This window comes from Pelobates fuscus, chromosome 11, assembly GCF_036172605.1.
Source record: "Pelobates fuscus isolate aPelFus1 chromosome 11, aPelFus1.pri, whole genome shotgun sequence".
Classification (NCBI taxonomy): domain Eukaryota; kingdom Metazoa; phylum Chordata; class Amphibia; order Anura; family Pelobatidae; genus Pelobates; species Pelobates fuscus.
The window spans coordinates 3,818,555-3,837,678 of record NC_086327.1 but is presented as its reverse complement, the minus strand read 5'-3'; the positions used below and the strand labels follow the sequence as shown (position 1 = coordinate 3,837,678).

The window sequence follows — 19,124 nt, the reverse complement described above, 5'->3', positions numbered from 1 at the left end:
CATTATGGCAGGATACAGATGTAGTGTGAGGTCACAGACGCACTATGGCAGGATACAGATGTAGTGTGAGGTCACAGACGCACTATGGCAGGATACAGATGTAGTGTGAGGTCATACAGACGCACTATGGCTGGATACAGATGTAGTGTGAGGTCACAGATGCACTATGGCTGGATACAGATGTAGTGTGAGGTCATACAGATGCACTATGGCTGGATACAGATGTAGTGTGAGGTCATACAGATGCACTATGGCTGGATACAGATGTAGTGTGAGGTCATACAGACGCACTATGGCAGGATACAGATGTAGTGTGAGGTCAGACGCACTATGGCAGGATACAGATGTAGTGTGAGGTCAGACGCACTATGGCAGGATACAGATGTAGTGTGAGGTCAGACGCACTATGGCAGGATACAGATGTAGTGTGAGGTCATACAGACGCACTATGGCAGGATACAGATGTAGTGTGAGGTCATACAGACGCACTATGGCAGGATACAGATGTAGTGTGAGGTCACAGACGCACTATGGCAGGATACAGATGTAGTGTGAGGTCACAGATGCACTATGGCAGGATACAGATGTTGTGTGAGGTCACAGACGCACTATGGCAGGATACAGATGTAGTGTGATGTCATACAGACGCACTATGGCAGGATACAGATGTAGTGTGAGGTCATACAGACGCACTATGGCAGGATACAGATGTAGTGTGAGGTCATACAGACGCACTATGGCTGGATACAGATGTAGTGTGAGGTCATACAGACGCACTGTGACAGGATACAGATGTAGTGTGAGGTCATACAGACGCACTATGGCAGGATACAGATGTAGTGTGAGGTCATACAGACGCACTATGGCTGGATACAGATGTAGTGTGAGGTCATACAGACGCATTATGGCAGGATACAGATGTAGTGTGAGGTCATACAGACGCATTATGGCAGGATACAGATGTAGTGTGAGGTCATACAGACGCATTATGGCAGGATACAGATGTAGTGTGAGGTCATACAGACGCACTATGGCAGGATACAGATGTAGTGTGAGGTCATACAGACGCACTGTGACAGGATACAGATGTAGTGTGAGGTCACAGACGCACTATGGCAGGATACAGATGTAGTGTGAGGTCATACAGACGCACTATGGCTGGATACAGATGTAGTGTGAGGTCACAGATGCACTATGGCTGGATACAGATGTAGTGTGAGGTCATACAGATGCACTATGGCTGGATACAGATGTAGTGTGAGGTCATACAGATGCACTATGGCTGGATACAGATGTAGTGTGAGGTCATACAGACGCACTATGGCAGGATACAGATGTAGTGTGAGGTCAGACGCACTATGGCAGGATACAGATGTAGTGTGAGGTCAGACGCACTATGGCAGGATACAGATGTAGTGTGAGGTCAGACGCACTATGGCAGGATACAGATGTAGTGTGAGGTCATACAGACGCACTATGGCAGGATACAGATGTAGTGTGAGGTCATACAGACGCACTATGGCAGGATACAGATGTAGTGTGAGGTCACAGACGCACTATGGCAGGATACAGATGTAGTGTGAGGTCACAGATGCACTATGGCAGGATACAGATGTAGTGTGAGGTCACAGACGCACTATGGCAGGATACAGATGTAGTGTGAGGTCACAGACGCACTATGGCAGGATACAGATGTAGTGTGAGGTCACAGACGCACTATGGCAGGATACAGATGTAGTGTGAGGTCACAGACGCACTATGGCTGGATACAGATGTAGTGTGAGGTCACAGATGCACTATGGCAGGATACAGATGTAGTGTGAGGTCATACAGACGCACTATGGCAGGATACAGATGTAGTGTGATGTCATACAGACGCACTATGGCAGGATACAGATGTAGTGTGAGGTCATACAGATGCACTATGGCAGGATACAGATGTAGTGTGAGGTCATACAGACGCACTATGGCTGGATACAGATGTAGTGTGAGGTCATAGACGCACTGTGACAGGATACAGATGTAGTGTGAGGTCATACAGACGCACTATGGCAGGATACAGATGTAGTGTGAGGTCATACAGACGCACTATGGCTGGATACAGATGTAGTGTGAGGTCATACAGACGCATTATGGCAGGATACAGATGTAGTGTGAGGTCATACAGACGCATTATGGCAGGATACAGATGTAGTGTGAGGTCATACAGACGCATTATGGCAGGATACAGATGTAGTGTGAGGTCATACAGACGCACTATGGCAGGATACAGATGTAGTGTGAGGTCATACAGACGCACTGTGACAGGATACAGATGTAGTGTGAGGTCATACAGACGCACTATGGCAGGATACAGATGTAGTGTGAGGTCATACAGACGCACTATGGCTGGATACAGATGTAGTGTGAGGTCATACAGACGCATTATGGCAGGATACAGATGTAGTGTGAGGTCATACAGACGCACTATGGCTGGATACAGATGTAGTGTGAGGTCATACAGACGCATTATGGCTGGATATAGATTAAATTTAGGGTAACTGGACAGGTATGAACCGTTTGACGTAACCAACCTCCCTCCATACATTCCCCCATTACGGATAGGCCCATGCACACTCGCTAACGTTCTGCATTTGGATAAGAGAAGTGAGTGCGGGGGGGGGAGGGGAGGGGAGGGGAGGAAGAGCCAATCATAGGACAGGGATTCCAAATCCTACAGATCCCAGTGTTCTGCCTCCTCCTGTAAGGTGTGAGTGAGTGTGTGAACAGGTACAGGTGAAATCGAAGCCTTTTGGAGACTGCCATGAGGAAAATGAAGGGAATTAGCAGACATTGTTTCTCCTCAATTAACCAGACATTCCATTCCCTGGAGGGAAACTAGGCTCGCACGGTTTAGAAGACGATACTATGAGCGCCTCGAAGTGGTTTAACAGAATTATTTGCTGCAATCAGTCAATTCAGACAACACCAAATGTTGCGTCCCATTAAGAGAAAACAGCTTTATAATAATCTGATTATTACTTTTATAGTCCTGAAAGGACTGGGAAGTGTTTTACACAACTTGAAAAAATGTCCTTTCTTGAACATCTCTCCCCCCACGCTTTCTCCTGGTGAGAGAGCTGATAAAAGCAGGGCAAAGAATTCAAATGTCACAAAGTGGTCATAATACACTTCTAAATAAAACACACTGTGACAAAACAAGCTTTTTATTGAAATTCTAGACAAAAAAAAACAAAAAATATACATATTTTATATAAACAAGGGAGAGGGGCAGGTGTTGGATGTCATGAGAGACCAGGAAAACGAATGCATGGAGTTACAAAATCCTTCATTAAGCAGAAGATCTCTTAGCAATGACTGGCGGTCCCTGCAAAAACAAAGACATGAAAACAAAATCAGCAACAGATACAAAATGTTACAGTTATTCAGACAACAATACATAGAGCCAGTGACGCTCAATGGCCAGACAGAGAAACACATATACATATATATTACCATCTGCTGTGTTTGTGACACAAATAAACATAAAGTATTTATATATATATATATATATATATATATATATATATATATATATATATATATATATATATATATATATATATATATCGCATCAGGCCATTACCAAGTACAACACATGGATATCGTCAATGGTGTGAGAGGCCCAGGAGGAGACATTTCCCAGGTAAAGTTGGTTAAGCTCATGAAAGCAGGCACTAGTTTGCTGGGATAGGGCCTGCCAAGAATGGGGCATATTGATGTGGCAGGTTCATGTACTGTAACCAAGCGCTCACTGTTTTGCCAAGGTAAGGAGATAAAAAAAAAAAAAAAAAAAAATATACCAAAATACAAAAAAAAAAGCTAAACAAAAATTAATAAGTACACAATTCAATTTTGTGAGCTTGGATATTGCTGGATCTTGTATGATCGACACACACACCATTTACAATATCCAGGTATTGATGTACATGTTAATAGATTGAGCCGCCAATATTTTAAATGACTAATTACCATTTTTCTTGCATTCGCACTAGTAATGTATGAATTCATGACATTTTATAACGTCACACAGTTACCTGGAGTGATTATTTGCGGTTCCTGTGCTCGATTCCTTCGGCTAAAATAGATAAAAAGCAATGTGAATATTAGTAGAGAAACAAGGAACATAAAGAAAGTTATACTACGCAAACTAAAAACCATGGCAGTAATTAAAACGTGTAGTATGGAAACCTATACAAAGTTCCCTCTGACTGCTCGGCTTTTAACACCGCGCATGGATTACTTACTCATTCTTTTGGTTGAATTTACATTTGCATTTTCCACCTAAAAAAAAAAAAAAAGTTAATCATAGCAGATTTAACGAACAGTCTTAAAAAGAATGCTTTTATCAATGTCACCTTTCCTATTATCAATTCCACACAAGAGTCAGTTTACTGTATTCAGGTGGTGGATTATATCAAGCACAATTCCCACACCAGACTTCTCAGAGCCATCCAAAACACATCAATCCCACCTAATAATCTTTAAACCAAACTGCAGCCTTTGCAAACGTTTTTTTAGATATTACCCGCAATGGGGTTACCCTAAATATAGTAAAATCTCACCTTTATTCCAGTCTGCTGCTGCTGGCTCTGCCCCGATCTGCCTGCTTGGCTGACATCATCAGAAGTGTTTAACAAAAGCAGATCACAATGCTTTCCTATAGGAAAGCATAGGATTGTCTGAGACTGTCAAAGAGGCAAATCAGGGGCAGAGCCAGCACAAGTCAAACACAGCCCTGGCCAATCAGCATCTCCTCATAGAGATGAATTGAATCAATGAATCTCTATGAGGCAAGTTCAGTGTCTCCATGCAGAAGGTGGATACGCTGAATATCAGTCTCACTGTGCAGCACTGACCCAGGAAGCACCTCTAGCAGCCATCTAAGGAGTGACCAGTGGAGGTATCCCTAGGCTGTAATGTAAATACTGCATTTCTCTGAAAAGAGTGTTTACTGAAAAAGCCTGAAGGGAGATGGTGATTCCCACCAGAACAAATTCAATAATCTGTAGTTGTTCTGGCGACTATAGAGTCCCTTTAATTTCCTGCTAAACACTTTGGGATTTTTTATTTTAATTTTCTTGGAGGAAATGGAAGAAATCTATTAAATCTGTTCAGTATTGATTTGTAACTTACTCATTAAAATAATAATGCCCAAAGCACAGAGCACCCCAGCCATTATCAGTCCTGCAATCTTCAGGGATTCGTAGTCTGAAAGGCAAAGAAACAAAAAAAATAAAAGCAATAGAAGACACAAACTGCTATATAAAGGAACAGAGCTTCAAATCATTGTAACATTGCCTGCGGACTCTGCATTTGTAATAAACAAAAAAATAAATATAAATATAATGAAAATAGATAAAAGCCCATAGTGGGACGATAGTATGATCTTAGCTGCTGGTGAAATGTTTGGGGCGATGGATTATTCTCACTGAATTTCCCTCTGACTTGTCCGTGTAATCCCATGTACTCAGCCTCTCACTTACACATTGTGCCCCTTTCAAGACCATGAACCCATAGATCCGTGTATTTTACAAACAGCAACTGCTTTACCCATGGACAGCTCTAGAAGGCTGTACAATACACACACACACACACACACACACACACACACGTGTTTTGGGGCATGCAGGAACAGATCGCCCAATGCAATGCCAATGAGTGAGGTCAGAAATCCTTTTACATAGACTCCGCATCTCCAAGAGGTCTACACTCAGAAAAATGACTTCAAGGGATGTTCCCGACTCCTAGAGCACTTTAGCTTGCTGAAAAGCTTTATGTCTGAAGCGTGTGCCCTCTTTGCAACAAGTGCAGATTTCAATGGAAACTGACACTTTTCTAAATTAATCTTGGCTGTCAAGCAACTGGTCCTGTCATTTCCTGGTTTGGTTAGCTGAGTGGAGATAAACTCAAGGGGCAGCAATTGCCCAGAGCACCTGCCTTGCAAAGACTTCTCATTGAGCAGCAGTGGGAAGTCTGTGATTGGACAGCCACAGAAAGTCTGGGCGGGATTAGCAGGGGAGGGCTTGTAAAATGAATAAATAGAACAATGGAAACAATGTAGAATTAAATACATGCAAGTTTTTCCATTAAGATGTGTTTAGTAAACAAGGATTTCATTTAGTATTTGGGCAGTTGACAGTGCCTTTAATATGACTTAATGTGGGGGAGGAAACTGCAGAACCAATTACACAGACATGTTCTTTCCTAACATTTATTGTTATTAGTTACCACGCCAACAGGTTATTTTTATTGGTTAGTACCATTCAAACATCATTAAGTCTCCAAAGATAAATAGGCAGCATCTGGGTTTACTGGTCATTAAGTACTGTTTATAGTTACAGGTATGAAGCTTTCAATGCAGAAGGTAGAGTTACATACAACATGCTATAAATTCCAGGCCAATGGGTCAGATAGGGACATATTCCTGGGCCCTTAAAAAGCAGATTCTTGTGAGGTGGTGCCTGCTTTAACAGTAATGTCAATCAGTGTCTCTACGTCAAGTGACTAACAAAAAGCAACTTCTTTAGTCCGAACCTCTCCCTTGTGTCGAAGAAAAGGATTTGGGTTTTAGTGATTTAGTTCTTAAAGACTCAGACTGGGGAGGGGGAGGAATATAATGAAATGATCTATATTCTATTCAGGAGTAAAAATAGATCAGATTATCTGGAATGGAGCTGGCCTGTGTCATCTCAAATATATCTGGGCTGTTACTTGGCAAAACACCCAAAAGGAAAACAGAATATTTATCGTGTGTGTCTATAGAATTAGGAGACAAATGCACAAATAAATAAACACACACACACACACAAAAAAAAGTCAGATCAGATTTCTGTATCCTATAGCACCGTGGGTGAGATCATCCAAACAGTATACACCAAACATAACTTACCATAATAAAACTGTTTATCGCTATCTAAAAAACAAAAAGAAAAAACATTGAATGCATATATTTATATTAAATGAACACACCCATTTTACATTAACTATGCCACTGGCATTAATCAGTACGGTTGACCACCTACCTGCAATATCATTTGCCTGGAGGCAAGGGAGAGCTGAAAATAAGGAGGTTGAGATTTTGTCAGTTTTTGATCAATGATTCACAGTTTAATGTATTTGTGGGGAAAACCCTCCCAATCCCAGTGCAGCGAGTGCAGTTTAACTCTGCCCATTTAGTATTGTTGGCCATTTGTGGAGCAGATCCATCCATTTTTTTCTATGACTGACCTCCCCACCCCCTTTCACCACAGGCCACACCCTTCCCACCCCTGAAGAATCCACTTCAGTGAAACCTGCGGAGCTCGGGGGAGGTGGGATAACGCAATCCTCCTGCAGGGAACCTGACAAATTATCTCCAAAGCGGAGCTCTCCCGCTGAGAGGGGATATGGAGCAAAACAAGCCTGCTATAATGACCCATAACATTCACAGCACTGGAGGAGTCCGACTCCCTCCAATTGTCAACAATAAATGATCAAAGTAAAAATCACAACAAGTACTCGCCCCATCTTGGTAAACAAACCAGTGACGAGAGGAGTTTAGGCCAACCCCATTATACCAGGATACCTCTAGCGTGTCACTTGTCAAAGGGTTAATGTAGCAGATCGTCTCCGAGGGTCACTTACCAGCCAGGACAAGAAGTAATGCGGCAGACAGGTCCAGCATTTTCAGATTTTGCAGCGTTGAACCTGCTGAAATAGAACACATTAACAGGCGATCCTCCTTACAATAGAGTTTGCATTTGCTGGGCATAGTGAGTGCCAGGGCTGGTACCCATCTCCAGCTTTCAGGGCTTTATGCCATGACCCGATATGGAAGGCCACTATGGAGACAATTATACAGCCCAGGCCTATAAATTCTCTTTTATTTTATTTTTTATAAACAAAACAACAGGTTCCATAATGAAGGATTATAATAACCATCCCTCTCTAAACATTCAACTGTGGCACTGACAATGAAATGCTTATTATATTACATCGACTATGCTCACATTAACCAGTTTTCAGTGCGGTCAGTCCTCTCCCAGTATGTGCTATTAAAACCTGTTTTTCCAACCCCTGGAGGCACAAGGAAGAGAAACATTTTTGTACATGTTCTCCAGCAAAGACTTACAGAACGGGAAGAAAGACCACACAAAAACTAAAACCCAACCTACATCGAGTAAGGGGTAAACCGCAATAAGAACCTAGAAAGCTAGATTTACATTGTTTGGTATGAAGAGGAAATACGCCTGTATTTAATTTGTGTGTCTTGACTAGACGTTTCCATTTGTATGGCTAAAAAATTTAATTAAAGTTTGTTTTAAACAAATACAAACCGGACAAGATGAAACAAGAATAGGTTCCATTTTAATTGCAGAGAGCAGAATTAATTGAAACACGCTAATCTGTGCCATTATCAGATGATGTAGAGTGTGGAGCTCTGCCAGGGGTGGTAACACAACACATTTTTGTCTACAAAGACAAGAACAGGCCCGAAACACGCATCACTCCACCCATGAGCTGGCAATTTAGAGAGACAGAACAACATTTACCAGACTGAAATGGATATAGCCGGATTGGGGAGACAATCCCCAATCTAGAGATATGGAGCTAGTCAGGAAAGGTGTTCTAGGTAAGATAGGGTGGATATGATGGTCTGGGGAGATCCGCAGGTCTGGAGAGTAGCTGGGAGGAAAGCAGGTACTTTGTGACAAGGGCAATGGTGGGGGTCGAGACAGAGGGATGGAGAGTATTTTAAGGTCATTTGTGACATCCTAGTTTTGCCTAGGACAGGGGTAAGCAACCTTTGGCACTGCAGATGTTACAGGCTACATCTCCCATAATGCTGGCGAAACATCATGGGAGATGTAGTCCACATCTGGAGTGCTGAAGGTTGCTTAACCCTGTCCCAGGTGGTCAGTAAGATAGGTGTAATAATGGGGGAATAGACATGCAGCAGTATGGTGTAGAGCCCGGGGGAGGAATTGGTTGAACCCATTGAAGGCAGGTAAGTTATTCCAGTAGTCAAGAGAGCACACAATCTACTAATTATTATTCGAAATATATATATATATTTTTTTTTATGAGAATGTAGCAGGTGAACTGCTGAATTTGAGATTGAGGATAAAATCAAACAAGACACCAAATAGACCGCTTAAACACCTCATCTCCATACCACAAATTACCAGCTCAATTAATAGCGATTAGATATGGCTGAGAGATTCCTATCCGAAAGCGAGAGATCAATAGACATGTGCAATTTATTTCGGCCCAAATTTAAATTCGGATTAATTTCGGCAATTTGGACACTTCCGAATGGCCGAACCGAACTGCTGAAATGCTTCGGATTTCTGAAAAGTGGCAAAACAGGAGAATGAGGGAAAATTAAGGGAATGAAGACAGGAATCTAACCCTACCCTTCCTCTAACCCCAGATAGGGGTAGGGTTCGGGAATTGCCAGACCACATTTTTTGCCCATGCACATCCCTAGAGATCAATTCTAAGGCTTGTTCATTCATTCAAGAGGAATGAATTCATAAGTGTCGGATCCAGCAGGGCAATACGTGAAAATCATCATCGGATTCATTGATCAAAGTGGCAAAAAACACCAAAAAAACATTAAGATATATACGATGTCCTATTTCTCATTTTTATTATAGTGAATGAGGGAAGAGTTTCCCCTTTTTCTTAAAGATGGACTCTGCCTAATAAATCATTTGAGAGGAACTGGTTGGTTTTACTTGTATAGTCTATGTTTACCAGTGGAATAAGCCACAGGCTGATCCAGCCAGGAGGCCGTTAGATGGGAGTGTGGAGCAAGGATTGTTATTTGATCTATACATACACATTCTAGAATTGCATGTTTACAGGATTCCCAGACGTTCAAAGATTTCTCTGTTCAGTAACCGATATGTGACCAAACGTCAGAATCCTAAGAATGTGTTCTGGCCCATGGACGTTCACGTCTAGGAGTAAGATTCTTTACAGAAACCTGCAACATACCTGAGCCTGTCTGATCACTAGAAATAAATACTCATTGAAACCGGGCAGAAGATTAAACTTTCTTGAAGTCACAATACATTTTATATTTACCATTTAATTCAGTCAGGACATTACGTGGGTTTCTATAGCAGCTGCTCCACACAGTCCTTCGCCCCTGAATTTATTACACGTCGAATATCTCAGTACAGAACATCCAACTACCATCTGACTGGAGAACCCTGCGGATATGGAGGCTCCATCAAAATGCAGTTTGTGCTTTTATAAAAACAGAAATCTCCTGGGTCATTAACGCTCCCATCGCTTATCAAGCCCTGCATTGTAGGGTGCACACAGTTTAAAAAGGAGGATGAAAGCCTAGTCAATCTGGCGGAAGAATATAGTTTGATAAACTACTGCAAAAAGCAAAGCTATTGGAAAGATTCTGCCAGTCGTTCAGGACCATCAGAGCAGGTTCTCTTTAGATAACAGATCCCTTTTTAATCTGAATACATGTCTCAATATAAATCAATAGAATCTAATCTGAAAGTAAACATTGCAGTTTTCCCCCCAGTGGAATATTAAACCTCCAGCAGGACATCTAGGGTCTCCCCTCTGATTGATCCACACGTCATTTGTCAGGGCGCCATAGTGAGACACCCAGTACTTCTAGTGCGTACAGACATATCTACAGGTGTTGGTACAGCCAGACGTTGCAGAGCAATGGGCATGGAAGAGCAGCATTTTGTAAAAAGAATCAAGTAGGAATTAAAGTCATGGGTTTCCATAGCAATGTGTCCCAACCAAAAAAAGAAAACAAAGCGAAAACAAAAATCGGGCTGTGTGAAAGGGGCAGTTCACGGTAACTTGGGAAATCTACTTTGGAGCAAAAGAATTTGTTGGGAAGCTTGCTGTGAAAAAGTTATGAAAAGCAACACATTAAGTGAGGAACAAGAAAGAATGGAACAGAAACCAGGTCAACATCTGCTTTGTGTTCTTGGTTATACAGGGTATCCAACAATCAGACCTCATCTTAACGCCCCAGCATTGCCCAATCAAAACGCACTGTGTCACATTTAGGTAAACACTCAGCATTCAATGAGCAAGGATTCATAGAAAAAAAGATTGGTCGAAGCAAAACAGGACGAGTTCCGGGCAACCAGCTCCAAAAGGAGCAATCGGCTAAAAAAAAAAAAAAAATAATTAGTTTCTGTGGGAACGGTCCCACATCTAACCCAATATGTGTTGAATTCTCTCTAATGTTCACATTCTCTCTAATGTTCACATTCACATTCCTGAGAAAACATGTTATTCACATGGAAACTTGCAGAAACACTGTTAACATTAGAAGGAGCTGACGTGGAACTTTTAGGAAGAACTCAGTACAATCAGTAAAGGATATATTCCACTTCAATTACTTCTCCCAGTTCTCCCAAAATCCAGTTCCTTCTGCCTGGTTTAGTCTCCGTCTAGCCATGATCTGCAGTTATTTCAGGTACCAAAGTCCTAGGGCTCAACTTACAGAATTAGACAGCTGCTGCGGTCAAGACTCCAATGACAACTTTACAACTCGTTCTGTAAGGAGGATCTAACCAGATAATGCCGGCCAAGTCTAATCACGTTGGAAAAGAGCAATCTGGCCCGCACCAAACATTAGGGTAAAGATTTTGGACACCTCTTTCAATATCTTCACAACTTCTGTATGGAGATCCTGGATACATTGCAATGCTTCTAGAACATTGCTCAATGTGTCAGGAAGGTAATTGTACATCTAAAACCTCTGGGGCCTAATGTTCATCAATCCATACTTTTATGGTTTAAAGCCACGTGTCCTGCTTGATCCTGGAATATTTTGTTAATATTACAGAATCTAAAGATACCTGGATGTCATAAGAAAACTTCACAATTTGTCACCAAGATACAAAGCGACTACTTTACATATCAGTTATGAATTCACTCTAGAATTAACACTGCTCTCCTTAACCCCTTAAGGACACATGACATGTGTGACATGTCATGATTCCCTTTTATTCCAGAAGTTTGGTCCTTAAGGGGTTAAAGAGGGGGTCTGTGGGGGGATACAAGTGATTGCCTTCCCAGGAAATCCAGACAGGTGTTCTGCATTTGGGAGATTTTGAAGAGGTTTTCCTGAGGTGAGAGAGACGGCCATCATATTTATAAAGTGTGTGGTACGGGGTGGGGGTCAGACTAGCTGTACACCTTAATAGTGAACAATGAATGTATAAATCCCTATATGTTTTGCATCGCTGCAGATGACAATACGATACACGATATCCTCCTTGGGGGGTAATTGTATAAGCCAGCGTTCCACATGGCTGTACAGTAAGAGCCTGGTAACAGTTATCGATCTCATGAACACCTGGAGTTGTCTGCCTTGGCTGGCATGCTGCCACGCTTAACTGAAATATAATATAGAGGATGTACCAAGCTATACACGGCAACACGTAGGGCACCGCTCATACAGTGAACGTTTATAGTTAATCTACACAATGGCCATGAATGGGTGCCCAGCGCAATCTGCATGATGCCCAGGACTGCAGAGCGCACTGGAACAGAACCAGGCTTCATGCCAGGCCGACCTACAGTTATTTGTGCAAATCGATCAATAATATTAGCAACAGTGACGTTATTTGCATCATTGGTCCGCCCTGTTTTACCGCACCCATCGGCATCCAACTTCACGCAATGCTGTTATAGAGGACACTGTAGACAGAGGGGTACCAACATGGGAATAGTTTCTGCAGAAACCCAGAACACAAAGTAAGTTGTGAATGTTACGTGATTTAGCAGATTCCTTTTTACACCTGGAATCAGCAGACCCAGTGGAAACGTTTCTGCTTCTCTGTAAATACGGATCCTTTGTATCATCACCGACCTATTGACCAATACTTCCTCCTGGTAACGATACGGCTACACCGTGTAACTACGGATAGAATCTTTACAAGCAGCCAGGTTAGCTTGGCACATTAAAAAGAGCGCAGGCCTTTTTAATAGTTTATTTCTTTAGTTTAAATCATTGAAAAAAAATGGACAAACAGGCCGTTCTGTACACATAGTTTGCATGCTTTGCTCCAGACCCATTTAAATAGATCAGATTTGCATATCTAAAGAACCTGGTCTGCCGGCAACGAGAGTGACTGGGCTGCAAAACACATCACCTCTCGCTAGAGCCAAATCATTGTGAGAGAGGCAGGGATTATTATCAGCACTTATATAGCGCCAACATATTCCTCAGTGCTGTACAATCATAGAAAGAATCCAGTTTACAGATCACGGTGGGAATTAAAGAATTGTGTAGAGAGGTTAGTAGCTTGCAGGTTTAAATAGAAAAATAAAAAATAAAATTACAGACCCCGTGGAAAGGTAACATGGAAGAGAGATTAAGGGGTTAATTCACTAAACAATTCTTTAATGCATTGAAAATACATCTCTCTCGCAATTTGGAAGAAAGAAAAACAAAAATAAACCTCTCAATGTCATCCAGTCATAATGGGGTTATTTTAGGTAAATTCCTTAGTGCAAGTATTAAAGGAACACTATAGTCACCTAAATTACTTTAGCTAAATAAAGCAGTTTTAGTGTATAGATCATTCCCCTGCAATTTCACTGCTCAATTCACTGTCATTTAGGAGTTAAATCACTTTGTTTCTGTTTATGCAGCCCTAGCCACACCTCCCCTGGCTATGATTGACAGAGCCTGCATGAAAAAAAAAAAAAAAACTGGTTTCACTTTCAAACAGATGTAATTTACCTTAAATAATTGTATCTCAATCTCTAAATTGAACTTCAATCACATACAGGAGGCCCTTGCAGGGTCTAGCAAGCTATTAACATAGCAGGGGATACGAAAATCTTAATTAAACAGAACTTGCAATAAAGAAAGCCTAAATAGGGCTCTCTTTACAGGAAGTGTTTATGGAAGGTTGTGCAAGTCACATGCAGGGAGGTGTGACTAGGGTTCATAAACAAAGGGATTTAACTCCTAAATGGCAGAGGATTGAGCATTGAGGCTGCAGGGGCATGTTCTATACACCAAAACTGATTCATTAAGCTAAAGTTGTTCAGGTGACTATAGTGTCCCTTTAATAGTATAGATATTATTCCACTCATTGGGAATGAGACATTACGGGGCATGATTGACCAGAATTCTGTGTTTTCTTACTTAGAAATATTATGGGATTATTGACTAAATATTGAACTGGAGCCAATGAAAACGTCAATTGCAATAAAAAAATAAAAAGTTTAAACTATAGGCGAGTCGGGGATTTATTACACCATTATTTTCTTAATATTACAATTCTGATTTCAATTCACTGCATTATACAATTCTCCAATATGTTAATCACTGTCAATCCAAGCACCGTGAGCCCCCCATTCTCCCAATATGGTTCATGTCTTATAGCTCTGACTGCATCTTTCACCCTCCCACACCCCCCCCACCCCACCCCGTCCTGCAGGACACCCCAAAAACGACGGGCACTGGAAGCATAAAATGTGTGAGAAGAGCCACAAATTAAAATAAACAGGGAACATGTAGAAATATTTATAAATAGAACATTAAAACACACTTCAAGTATTAACAAAATCTAAAGCAAATCACATGCAAACAAACCAAACAAACAGCTCAGCAGAAAGCACCGACACAGCAGGATTTGGACAAAAGTAGGAAAACAGAGATCTTGGTAGTTTAACATGAAAGGACTTTGGCTCCCAGAACAAAGAGGAAACTGGAGCCATTTCTTTTCTTGGAATGAAACCTCTCCCCAGAAGGCCAAGCAGATGTCCTGTTTAAAGGGTCCCATGAAAATATTTTATTTGGCGTTTTAGCAGCTGTATAAATGTAATTCCTGACAATATATAATCCTTAGGTCCCCCCATCCTCAGGGTCCCCCACACTTGGCACCAAAGGGGTTAAAACCCCCTTCAGCTACTTATTTTAATCCAGCGCCGGGCTGCCTCGGCGCTGGTGATCTCTCTTCCTCCTCCGCCGTCAGCGTCCGAGTGGAGCGGAATGCGCATGCATAGCAAGAGCCGCGCGCATTCAAAGAGTCCATAGGAAAGCATTTCCCATGCTTTCCTATGGACGTCCTGCACGCTCAATGCGATTTTCGCATCCAGCGTTGCAGAAGCGCCTCTAGCAGCTGTCAGGAAGACAGCCACTAGAGGCTGGATTAACCCTCAATGTAAACATTCTCTGAAACGGCTATGTTTACAGCTGCAGGGTTAAAACCTGAAGGACCTGCCACCCAGACCACTTAATTAAGTGGTCTGGGTGCCTATAGTGTCCCTTTAAGCTTTGCCCACGCCTGTGGGTAACGTGGCCAATCTGTATCCTTGTACAAGCTGGTGTTCAATCTGTGTTGTGAACCATGTGGTAGGATTAAAGTGTAGCACAGTGGGCTAATTAGCAGAAATCAAAGCTATCTGAGCAATCTTTATGGTCAGCAGAGGCTTCTGGGACTTTAGTTCATCCTCTAGTTGTCAAAAGTAAAAAGCTGGTAACTGAACTACAGCATGCAGAGAGTTTTATTGAAAAAACAATAATTAGCTCAAAAACTATAAAATGCTGTGAAAATGTTTGGAGGGAGAGACCCTTTCATTTTGTGTGTGTGTCCCTGGATATATACAAACACACATGAATTGCATTTCCCACAGAAATCAAATTGGAGTTCATGTTTGCTGTATACAACAGCTTTGAAACAACTCAGGAAGTGAAGCAAAGCCAGTGACCCACTCATGGACAGCCGTTTCCTTGTTAATGCAACTAATCAGCATGAGGTTGGTTTCTGGCTTGCTAGTGAGGCTTGGCGTTACTTGTGAAGTCATGGTGGGGAAACCCCTTCCACCTGAAGTCAGTGGAGAGTCGATACGTTGTTAAACACAGATCTGCACACCAGTCCAGCCATAAGACATGCTTTTCTGAAAGAAATGTCAAATTTGCAGTGATGTTACTACTGCAATGGATTCTGGGTGGGCATAGACACACACACACTCTGAGCAATCAATGCAACATACAAGATTCAACGCCCTCACGCTCTTTGATAGAAAAGAAAGATAGGAAATCTCTATAATAAAAAAAAATAAAACGATCTATTAGAATTCATCCTTCAAATGAATTTCATCAATATATTAACCCAGTCATTGTATGAATGGGACGTCACTTTAGGACAGCCTTTCAATGTCAAGAAAGAAAGACCTTTTTCAATCAATCCAGGTATTTAATTTGTAGCAAATAAATTGTGTGAAACAAGCAGAAATTGGGGATCTCGGCCCAGGGATTCAAGATAGACTTTAGAAACAGCCAGCCCATCGGACACAAGGAAGATATGCCACTAAAAGGTTTTGTGGGCCCAGGACATACTTGAAAAACGAGAGAAATCACAATGTATCTTTCCAGGTAAAATATCTTCTAAGATATAAAATGATTGTCTAATATCTGGGAGAATACATACCGTATATACGGTAATAAAGATTAACTTGTCAGACACCGGCAGAAACCCTCTCTCTAGCAAGAAAAAACATTCTGGGATGATGGGAGTTACAACCAACCTTAGCGATTGTCGGGTTATTTACCAAAGTGGGGATTCAGAGTAAATCTCAAATATCAGACCAGAGTAGCCAAACTGAAAGCAAAGCAGATTGAGGGATTTTCTCTCATTTTGACATTAAATTCAAAAACTTTAAATTCTCACTTTAATGAAAAACTCCCCTCCGTAGCGCTGTATATGAGACACTTTAAAGCAGTACGTGCACCAATCCAGGGAGTAGTGGAGAACAACGGTCAACGAAATATAACTTGTTCGGGAAAATATATGAAACTGTATCAGGTTTTAGAACATTATTGAAATACATAAAACACAGACGAATACGATGTTCTAAGGAAAAGAACTGGACTCCTAATCTCATCTCTTTGTGTGTCTGTTGGCTTGAGGTTTGGAGAATTGGTCGGCCCAGGCAGACTACCATGTCATCTCCTGGCCCTCACCATCTGATATCCATTATTCAATCCTAAGGTGTGCTCCGTGAATCTCTTACTGAAGATTTGATGTGTTTTTGAAGTAAGCCGTGAGAGCCATTCTGGATGTCCTTACCATTGACACATGGTCTTCGTCAGTATCCCCCCCCCCCCCTCCCATCCAACACTACCAACTACTCAATGCCATCACCGGTACCCAATACATAACCCACATTCGTTGCACACACAAACCTGGGCAAAAGCCACCAAGTTTTCCTATAAGAACATTTATATGCCTTTTCTGAAATGCATCATTCCTGGAAACAGTCAAGGTTTGACCTAGAGGTATCTTCTAGCACCTACAGGACTTTGGTAAAAGGGGCCAATTTCTCTGGGCTGTCTAATGATACGATGGACCTCCCAGTCTGTGCTAATTTTATTGGTAAGTTCCAGGAGAAATCAAGTTTAAAAGTATTTAAAGTTACTATGCGGACTGAGATACCAGAAACATTTTACACCAAATGAGGATTTGCTCCATAGAACATTTGGGAGCCAAAGGGTTGGTCTTTAAATAGGGCGAACATTTGAAGGATTTCTACACAGGTATGGGAGATCATCATGCTATTACCGCTTCAGTGGGAACTTTAAAAACAAAAACAGATAATTTACTCTAATGATGCCGGCTGTGGGGTTGAATATGAGAAAACAAATTAGCAAATTCCTCCAGAATGGGTGGTGGGGGGCTGAGTACATTTACTGCTACACCAGCTCCACATAGAATTTTAGGAGAACAAAAAGGTTCTAAAAATACAACATGTGGAAGTGAATAGTCCAACATAATCCCATTCCCCACAGACTATTGGGCAGAAAGAGAAACAAGAAGCGTAATGTTACCTAACTCACGAAGCACAAACTGGAATAAATTCAGAATGGAATGTTTGTGTATCGGAAAACAGACTAAAAGCCTACACAACGTGCAACTCTATAAACCTGTATCCTCTGGTCACAGACCAGCAAACTCCAAATATTTTGCATCCTTTACTGATAGGACATGTTCAGGAGCACTATCCAGAGTACAGAACATTAGAACTTTAAACAAGTCCCTTGCATTTGGCAATATCGGCCAACCTTTCTTCTTACAGACTGATACAGAAGAGTCTTGTCCACAAGCTTACAATCTAAAGATAATGCTAATAAACTATGTGCTACAAAGAATAAGTGATACAAGTCATTCCTTAGTTTAGAGTGATGGTATATTTAATCCAGTAATCCTGAGCACTGCCATGGTACATTCCCTCAGCACGCCAAGATTAATATTAAAGAAATGCCCATTAAAACAAGCACTATCTGATCATTTTAAAGAGACAGGATGATTTCTGGATTAATAAAGGTGCAGAGCATATAAACCCCAGGATACAGGTAAACGATACATGCAGGCGGATACTCTATAATTGCACGATGTGGACCTAGATTGATACATGTTTATCCATAAACAGACAGCAATAGTAAGGAAGAGATGGCCATCACTTACTTGTTGCAGTCAGGATGAAGCAGCTCAGAGCAGATACAAGCAGAATGAGTGATTCCTGCTCTGAGCTGCCCATACCAGACTCATTACATCTCCTCCTCTGATCCGCCCATTCTCACACAGGTGACAACAAGTCCTACTAGCTGGGACAGCCAGACACCCCACCCACAGCTGTATTAACCACTTAACCCATTCTCACCATCTGCATTAACCCTTAAATTATTACATATTACCGCCTATGTTAACCCTTAAATTATTACATATCACCGTCTGTGTTAACCCTTAAATTATTACATATCACCGTCTGCATTAACGCTTAAATTATTACATATCACCGCCTGCGTTAACCCTTAAATTATTACATATCACCATCTGCATTAACGCTTAAATTATTACATATCACCATCTGCATTAACGCTTAAATTATTACATATCACCGCCTGCGTTAAGGTTTAAATTATCACTAAATTAACCATCCTCACCAAATGTCTACTTTAACCTATCTTAACCTATCCTCTCTAAAAATCTCGATTAATTAGCACCATAATCTGTCTACAAATGTCTACATTAACCCTTAACCCATTCTCAATGAATGTCTGCGTTAACCCTTAAATTATTAGA

General features: G+C 41.4%; 1 protein-coding gene across 2 annotated transcripts; it reads right to left on the bottom strand.

The window, feature by feature from the left end:
* Positions 1-3,226: 3,226 nt before the first annotated feature.
* FXYD3 (FXYD domain containing ion transport regulator 3) lies at positions 3,227-18,602 on the bottom strand. Of its 2 annotated transcripts, none has more exons than XM_063435773.1 (8): positions 18,507-18,602; positions 7,666-7,728; positions 7,065-7,097; positions 6,932-6,955; positions 5,176-5,250; positions 4,287-4,323; positions 4,077-4,117; positions 3,227-3,367 (listed from the first exon to the last, which is right to left on the bottom strand). In XM_063435773.1, exons 1-8 carry the CDS (start codon positions 18,577-18,579, stop codon positions 3,348-3,350), a joined length of 366 nt encoding a protein of 121 aa, XP_063291843.1. In that variant the 5' UTR covers positions 18,580-18,602; the 3' UTR covers positions 3,227-3,347. The 2 variants fall into 2 exon arrangements, with proteins under 2 accessions (XP_063291843.1, XP_063291842.1); XM_063435772.1 differs by having other exon boundaries at positions 3,229-3,367; positions 7,666-7,731.
* Positions 18,603-19,124: the final 522 nt, after the last annotated feature.

Bases quoted from the DNA above. Each gene is read 5' to 3' on its own strand.
- FXYD3 (XM_063435772.1), bottom strand. From the start codon at position 18,579: ATGGGCAGCTCAGAGCAGGAATCACTCATTCTGCTTGTATCTGCTCTG. The intron at 4,324-5,175 runs GTAAGTTACAAA...TTTTTTTTTTAG, and splicing joins GGGCATTATTATTTTAATGA to GTGGAAAATGCAAATGTAAA. The intron at 4,118-4,286 runs GTAAGTAATCCA...TATCTATTTTAG, and splicing joins AAATTCAACCAAAAGAATGA to CCGAAGGAATCGAGCACAGG.